The sequence below is a fragment of the Propithecus coquereli genome, unplaced genomic scaffold, assembly GCF_000956105.1.
Source record: "Propithecus coquereli isolate 6110/MARCELLA unplaced genomic scaffold, Pcoq_1.0 Scaffold130, whole genome shotgun sequence".
In the NCBI taxonomy this organism is placed as follows: Eukaryota; Metazoa; Chordata; class Mammalia; order Primates; family Indriidae; genus Propithecus; species Propithecus coquereli.
The window spans coordinates 1,513,599-1,521,503 of NW_012137192.1; the positions used below are offsets into that span (position 1 = coordinate 1,513,599).

General features: G+C 41.4%; 1 protein-coding gene across 1 annotated transcript in view; it reads right to left on the reverse strand.

Annotated features, from left to right (window-relative positions):
- Positions 1 to 7,905, reverse strand: part of ABCA1 (ATP-binding cassette, sub-family A (ABC1), member 1) — a 107,602-nt gene that overhangs the window by 8,443 nt on the left and 91,254 nt on the right. The window contains exons 36-43 of the mRNA XM_012638543.1: positions 7,699 to 7,876; positions 5,264 to 5,379; positions 5,010 to 5,154; positions 3,331 to 3,454; positions 1,957 to 2,086; positions 1,572 to 1,692; positions 712 to 774; positions 1 to 71 (exon numbers count right to left, since the gene is read on the reverse strand). The exon at positions 1 to 71 is cut by the window's left edge and continues 11 nt beyond it. Coding sequence (XP_012493997.1) covers positions 1 to 71; positions 712 to 774; positions 1,572 to 1,692; positions 1,957 to 2,086; positions 3,331 to 3,454; positions 5,010 to 5,154; positions 5,264 to 5,379; positions 7,699 to 7,876 — 948 coding nt within the window. The remainder of the gene's footprint in view (positions 72 to 711; positions 775 to 1,571; positions 1,693 to 1,956; positions 2,087 to 3,330; positions 3,455 to 5,009; positions 5,155 to 5,263; positions 5,380 to 7,698; positions 7,877 to 7,905) is intronic.

The window sequence follows — 7,905 nt, forward strand, 5'->3', positions numbered from 1 at the left end:
GTGGTATCTCCAGTTAGCATCTTGAAGGTTGATGATTTCCCAGCCCCATTAACTCCCAGGAGTCCAAAGCACTGAAAAAGTAAGATGGGGTAAGTTGTATAAGCAAACTACTAAAATCTGAATATGAATGATCCCTGTAAGATAGCTGCCTTGGGTTAGTTTTATAACATGATCCTAAAACATCATTCTTAAATATCAATGAAGAATCAAATATTTTCTTGGCTTTAAGACATCATAAAGATATTTAAATATATATCTTGCAGTGAGACCATTTTATATCTGGGCATATTTGTAAATATTATTTGAGTCATCAGGTTGAGGCCATCGAAATGTATGAAAAACCATTAAAGAAAGCCAACTAGTCAAATGATACTACCTACTCTGGCTAACGGGCAAAAAGAACACAAACAGGAATGAAAAAGGAGAGAAATTTATTTTTTAAAATCTATTTGAATTTCATCATCATCCTGAATGGATCACAGAAGCACATTCTGAATGCGTATGCTTTTTCTTAAACTGCCTGGGATTATCCAAAATCATTCTCTTTTCACATACGGTTTCCCCATCCTCTCGATGACTGATTGCTCCACACAGGCATAAGTAGAGAAGCCTTTAAAAGCCACTTTCAGCTCTTACAAAGATTGTTGTTTGATTGGGCAGAGAGAGTATGAATTAATATGAACAAACACAACGTAGACAAAGTGTCTTTACCTCACCAGGAGGAATGCCAACGCAAATCCTGTCAACAGCAGGCTTCCTCTTCCTTCTATATATCTGCAACAAACAAAATGCAAAAATTCATGAGCCTCAGTGACTCACAGCTCTCCCAAGCAATTGTGGAAGAGGGGATTATAACCCGTACACACCACAAAATAAGACTCATCAAAAAGACTAAGTCACATGTTTGATGTGCTAAGAGCCTTCCTCTGCATCTGTGGCAACTGGCTTCTGACTGACTCTGAAGCTCAAAATAAAAGTGAATTTATTTTTTCATCTGTCTTTTAAAAAATGTATTGGTCATTAACAGCTATATAAATTTTCATTTATTTACATATAAACATATTATGGATATTTAAAAATTAAATTCCACAGGGTAGAAATTTGTAATCAAAATATTGCAAATATTGTACAGATTATAAAAAAGTGAAATTTGGTGATCCCAGCATCTAAAGAGGGCTGAAACAGACCTTCCTCCTGAGCAATGGAGATATATCAGCTTTTTGGACTATGAAACTCCAAATCAACCATTTATTCTCTCTACATCAGTTCTGACTAGATATATAAAATTCGTGTGTTTTAATAACTAACACATAAATGTAAGTGTACAAAACAAATATATTTGAGAATGGGAATTCACATTACCAAAGTATTCTCAGTAGGATTTCTTTAATTAGGTTTCCACGGTGTTTTTTTTCTTTTTTAATAAAATTAAACTGACAGAAGCTTGGTGTAGATGCACATTTTAGGAAGCATGCTCTTTTCATTAAGGAAGCCACCAAAATGCTAGTTTCTAGCACATAAAGCTGAGAAAATTGAAAACAAGCCGTTGTAACCTGTATTCACTGTCTCACCTTCGTCAACTCCTTGATTTCCAAGATGTCATTCTGGCCGCCACCATCCAGAATTCTCTGTCTTTCCCGCCTCACATCTTCATCCTCATCATTCAGAGGAGGAAGCTTTGCATTTACCGGTCTTAGGGAGAACAAATTAAGAAGAATGAACTTTTCAAACTATTTTTCAGGGCAAAGATCCAGTCTCTAAAGCAGTCTTATAAACCTACTCGCTAGTTTCCAGGATGGGTGGGGCCTGGGCTTGGGGGAGGCCCTCATTAGGAAAATCAGTGTGATTATCTATTTTGAGTTCAGTTCAATCCAACCACCATTGGCAAGTACTTCCCAGTGCACCTCTTCTGTGACTCTTAACCAGGTGCTCCATGGGTTCTGAGAAGAAGCTTACCTGGGTCTGATGAAGAATCTGTACTGGATCAGAACAGTAATGAGGAAGAACACCACCCCTTCCACAGCCATGGCAAAGAGATTTCGTCCCACCAAGTCCCAAGATAGTGGCGACACGAAGCGATTCTCCCCTGGTAGACACAATACAGAGATACAGTCAGAATGGAGGCATCAAACACCATGGCCCTTCCTCAAATTTGGGCCTGTCTTCCTATAAATTCACCTGTCTCCCTATAAACACCAATGACTAGTGCCCAGGACAAGGAGAAAAAAAAATAACAAAGGAGTGATCACTTTCCAAGTCTGATTTAAGGAAACATACTATAACCCAGCATCAATTAGAATTTCAGAGCCAACAGATAGTAGATTTGTAACTTCATTGAAGAAGATATCTAATATTTCTTTTTGAAAAAGACATACCAAAAATCCTTTTCAAAAAGGCAAACAATCCAGGGTAATTTTTAGGGTCAGTATTTTAATAAATTCTAAGCTTCAATAATAAGACATATTAGAAAGCACTTTAAAGAAGTGCCCCTTTTAGCCAGGCATGGTGGTAAGCACCTGTAGTCCTAGCTACTTGGGAGGCCGAGGTGGGAGGATTGCTTGAGCCTAGGAGTTTGAGGTTGCTGCGAGCTATGATCATGCTATTGCACTCCAGCCTAGATATCAGAGCAAGATCCTGTCTCTTAAAAAAAAAAAGATAACCTCTTTCAGTAGCATATAATGATACAATGTAACCTAGTGACTCGATTAAATCACCTGGTTTTATGTAGATATTCCTTAAATTCCTGATGCATCTCCTTTGTACCTCCAAGTCGAAAAACTAAGATGGCTGCTCTGGCTATATTAGCCAGTGGATGAATGACGGCCATATGGCCACTGGAGAAATATTTTTAACTACTCTAAAGGTAGAAAGAGCTGCAATAAATTATCTTTTTATAAACTGTCTAAAAGATAATATATGATCTCAGCTGCAGGGCTGTGATTTCCTTAATAGAGCCAAAGTTTGCATCTTTCCTTCTGATTCTCTATCCTCTATGTAATTCCCAATGCTGTGGTTTGACTTTTCCAATAACTCTGGCAAACCCAGCTAGTGGCATGAACTAGTGGGTCCAAGCAAATGCCAGCAGTTTCCTTACCTCCAAAATTGCCCTCTCACTTATCTCAGTGCTATGAGAGGCACAGACAAATGGCTATGTCACAAGGCCCATGCCATAAGCAGCTGTGTTGGCATCAGCCCTATCAGTGGGTAGGGAGAGAAGGGGACATCCTGTGCCCAGTCACTGGCCTCTTTCCAAAAACAAAGGCCAGGGTACCAAGCCCTATGCAAACTGTCATCTCCATTAAAGCATCCTGCAGCCACTGTGTCACTCACCAAACCTTTCCAGGGCATCAGCCATTGCCTGGTTTTTCACCATGTCAATGAGCCCTCGTCCCAGGCAAAAATGTGGGAAAATCAAGAATACTGATTTCAGGATATCATTGATGTTATTCAGCTTCTAAAAAAAAAAAAATGGGGGTGGGGAGAAAGACTAGATATCATTCATGGTTTGCACTAAGAATTTATCAAAGTCTGAAATATGATAGTGAAGAAAAAATTTGATTCCCTGAGGACAAACTGAACCTTTGAATTCAGATACAAATAAATAGCAGTATGCATAGCTGATGATATATAACATAATAAAATTCTATTCTTCAGAAAATATGGAATAATACTATGAATATAGAGAAATAAGGGACAGAGTTTAGAAACAGGGCTATGTTTAATCAGAAGCAAATCCATAATCAAATATTTTCTTAGCATTTTAAAAGCAAATTGCTCATGTCTGGGTCAATATTTGAGTTTCAGGATTTTGTTAGAATTTTAAAAATTCTTCTCAAATACATCAGAACTTATTATAACCCCACAAGGCAGCAGTGGCCAAATATCCAGCAACTGAGTAAGGTGCTATATGCTGGATGCATTGTCCTAGGGCACGCAGGGGCAAAGTTAATAAGAAACAGTCTCCGCTGAGGAAGAAAAGCACGTAAATAGGAAATTACTATGTAACTGGATGTGTGCTGTCCTAAAGGCATGAACTGAGGGCTCTGACAGCACAGGGAAAAGAGAGAGCGCCTACCCTAAGGCAGCTATGAAAAGCTTCATATTTGAGCTAAATCTTGAAAGCTAAGGGAGATACTTGCAGACCCTGCGATAGAAGAAGGGCATTTCAAGCCAGGCCTACAGGACTATGATGGGTACAAGGGACAAGTCAGCTGAAGCATACAGGGCACTGGAAAAGGGTGTGGTGGGAACTGGCCAGAAAGGGCTGCGTACCTGTGAAAGGCCTTGTGTGCCATGCTAAGGTGTCTGGACACAGGCAATGACAGCAGGAATGGAGAGGGAGCCTACAGACATCTGGAAGAACTGATAGCTTATTTCCTGTTGAATGTGGGAAATAAGCAATAGCAAAGCTAGGACACCTCTAAGAGAGCCAGCGTGGGCAACTGAGTGAATGGTAACGCCACTGAGTGTGACATGGATGACAGGAGAAATACCAGGTTCTGAGTGGAAAGAGGATTAGGACACGTGCAATTTGTATCTATTAGGGTATCTATCTAAAGGGAGCCATCCACTGGGCAAGTAAGAATGGGAGACTGGAGTTCAAGGCAGCATTCAAGGCTAAAGGCACAGATCTGAAAGATAACAATAAAAGACATGGAGAGAGGTGGTAGAAAAAGCCTTGGGATTGAATGGCATCGCCCAGAACGCGTGTCTAAAGTAGAAAGCAAAGGTAAAAGAGGACCGAGTCTTGAGAAAAGCAACACTGAAACAGAAGGAAGATAAAAAAAAAAAACTTGTCAAAAGAAACCAAAAAGCTTGACCAGAGAAATACAAGGCTCGGCAGGAGAGAAAGGTGCTACGCCTTCCCAGGAAGACAGAATCTAAAAAAGGACAGAAGGGTCAGCGGTGTCAACGCCACAGACGGGTGAAATAAGATCACTATTAAACACTGTCCTCTGGCTCCCAGAGATGCTCATCCCAGCAGGAGGTGTTCTTTCTGCAGAACTCACATTGTCGGTGAAGAGCTCCAGCACAAAGGTGGCCACACTGCCATTGATGCCAATGAAAAGGTTCACACTGGTGAGCACCACGTAGGCTGTGCTGGGGATCTTGAACACGAAGGAGGCTGGGTACATAAGCGGCGTGATCGACCACCTGGCGAGGCACAAAGATAAATGTCCACAGGGAGTCCTTTGCCCTCCCTCTGACATTGTGCGCCAAACGCCTTACCCGCTGTGAGATTTCCCACCCAGAGGTGTCTTACCCGTACAGTAAAAGTAGGAGGGCTAGCACAGGCAGGTTGGTGGAGGACACATAGGACTTCTGCTGGAAGCAGATGAAGATGATAATGACCAGCGTGGCAGGGACCACATAATTGCACTAAAAGGAAAAACAAGGAAATAAAGTTCACCCCTGAGTCAAATACACAACACATCCCAAGTCCTCGCCGTCATTGGACAAGGGCAGATAAACATGCCAGAGAGTAACTTTGAATTAATGAAGCCACATAACCTATTAATCAAAATACTGGACAATACATTTTCACAAGCATTTTACCCTCGGCTGATTTTATAAACTGCATGCCCTTTCTGTCTTTCCAGTAGCTAAGCCAAGGTGTCACGCTCGGTAAACTTACTGAACGATGGACTCCTAGTCAGAGTAATTTCAATTTCACAGGCGGCAAATAAGCTTCCACCCTTCTTCTCGAAGATGATTGTGTCTGTTTCATCATTAATGCGGTATTACGGTCTGACTGAGTTCAATCTCACATGTAATCTATTTATGAGGTAAGCACTCATAAAACGAATGTCAGAATTGTCTCATCACGCCGAGAATAATTTTAAAGTCTGTGCTGACAGTGCATCAGGCAGTAAAATGCAGAAATAAAGACTTGACCATAGGATAATTATGAGAATTCATGGCTGGCAGAGTAAAGCGCAGGCAGGGAGGTGACAATGAGCCTGTGAGCTGTTAGAATTGTAGCTTCAGACCACAGGGCTCTGCCTCAGTCCCATCCTCTTTGATGTGTTTATCAACAACTTAGATGAAGACAGGCTTACAGCAAATTTCAGGGGCTCTAAAGCAGGGAGGGACAGATAATATATAGGAAGATAAGTGATGTCCCTGAGTTGCGGACCGTGATCTTTCATCTCTGAATCCTCTATGCCTGGCATGGTCAGACCCAGTGAGCACTCATTCTGTGTTTACTGACTGGAGTAATTGCAGAATCAAGATAAAACAAAAACAAAACAAATGGACACTAAACCAGATGTAGTTTAAAAGGGATAAAAGTAAAGTTTAGGTTCAAGAAAAGTCAAATGCATTAGTATAGAATGAAAGAGACCTGATTTAACAATCGCTTGTGTGAAATGGTGGTTTCGGCTCACCACGAGGTTGCCAGTAAAACAGTGTTACTTCCCAAACACAAAACCCTTGTGCTGTAGTAATAGGAGTACGGAAGAAAGATCAACTCCCTCTAGACTCATAACTATTCAGACCACAGCCTGAACACAAGGTTAATTCTGGGCTTTCACTTTTCAAAAGGGACATAAGTATGTAGCATGGCCATAGAAGGACAATCAGATCAGAACAGTGACAAGTCTAATCAGCACAGTCACTAATTGGTATAATCAGCACATACATCATCATCATCATCCTTCACATTTGTACAGTGTTTTAGAGATCACAAAGCATGTTTTCATATGTCATCTTGTCTGGGGAAGACTTCAGTTAAATAAGAGTTTGAGAGTTAGCTTTAAATATCTGGGGGCTGGGCGGGGCGTGGTGGCTCATGCATCTAACCCCAGCACTCTGGAAGGCCTAGGTGGGAGGATTGCTTGAAGTCAGGATTTCAAGACCAGCCTGAGCAAGAGCAAGACCCCGTCTCTACCAAAAATAGGAAACAATTAGCCGGGTGTGGTGGCGCATGCCTGTAGTCCCCGATACTCAGCAGGCTGAGGCAGGAGGATTGCTTAAGCCTACAAATTTGAGGTTGCTGTGAGCTAGCCTGACACCACAGCACTCTAGCCCAGGCAACAGAGCGAGACTCTGTATCAGGAAAAAAAGAAAAATACACACACATACATATATATATATATAAATATCCCGAGGCTGTCCAGTGGGAGAAGAATTAGATTTGCTCTATGTGGCTTATAATTAATGGAAGTTATAGGGAGATATATTTCAATTGCACTTTACAATAATTAGAACTTTGGAATTCTTTGAAGTTCTCCACATTGGTCCAAACAGAAGCAATATATTAGAGCTGGCACAAAAAACATATTTGCAATGGATAGATAAGCTGCTGATAAATGTATAGGGTTTTCAAATGACAGATGGCTTTCCTAGAAAGGCAAAGAACATCCTGACACTGGAGGTCAAAACGCATTAGAGAAGTTAGAGGCACTGACGTGGTGTTTGACTACGGTCCTTGTAGCTCTCTGATTTTCACTCAGGTGGTAGTGGTGTTAATTTAGTCAGTGTATACAGATTTTCCCTCTGGTGTTATATTAGCTCTAGTACCCAATGCCGTGTCTGACGTCATGAAAGTGATCAACTGTCTCTTGCTTTTCCTTTTTCATACATCTTTAGATGAGCTGGAACATTTCCTGGTGAGAGCTGAGGCTCTTTCTTCCCTGTCCATTCCAATCCACGGTTCTGATGGACATTTATAAAGAAACAGCAGGCCTGTGTCCTTACCATGTCCCAGACAAAATTGGAGAGCCAATAGATGACAGGCTTCACTCCACTGATGAACTGCAGGTGCTTTGCTTTGCTGACCCGCTCCTGGATCAGGAACACGACAAAGCTGGCTGGGACGAAGGACATTGCAAAGATGACGCAGATGGACACAAGGACATCCACTGATGTGGTCATCCTGGAAAGAAAAAAGCAGTGAGGATCTGA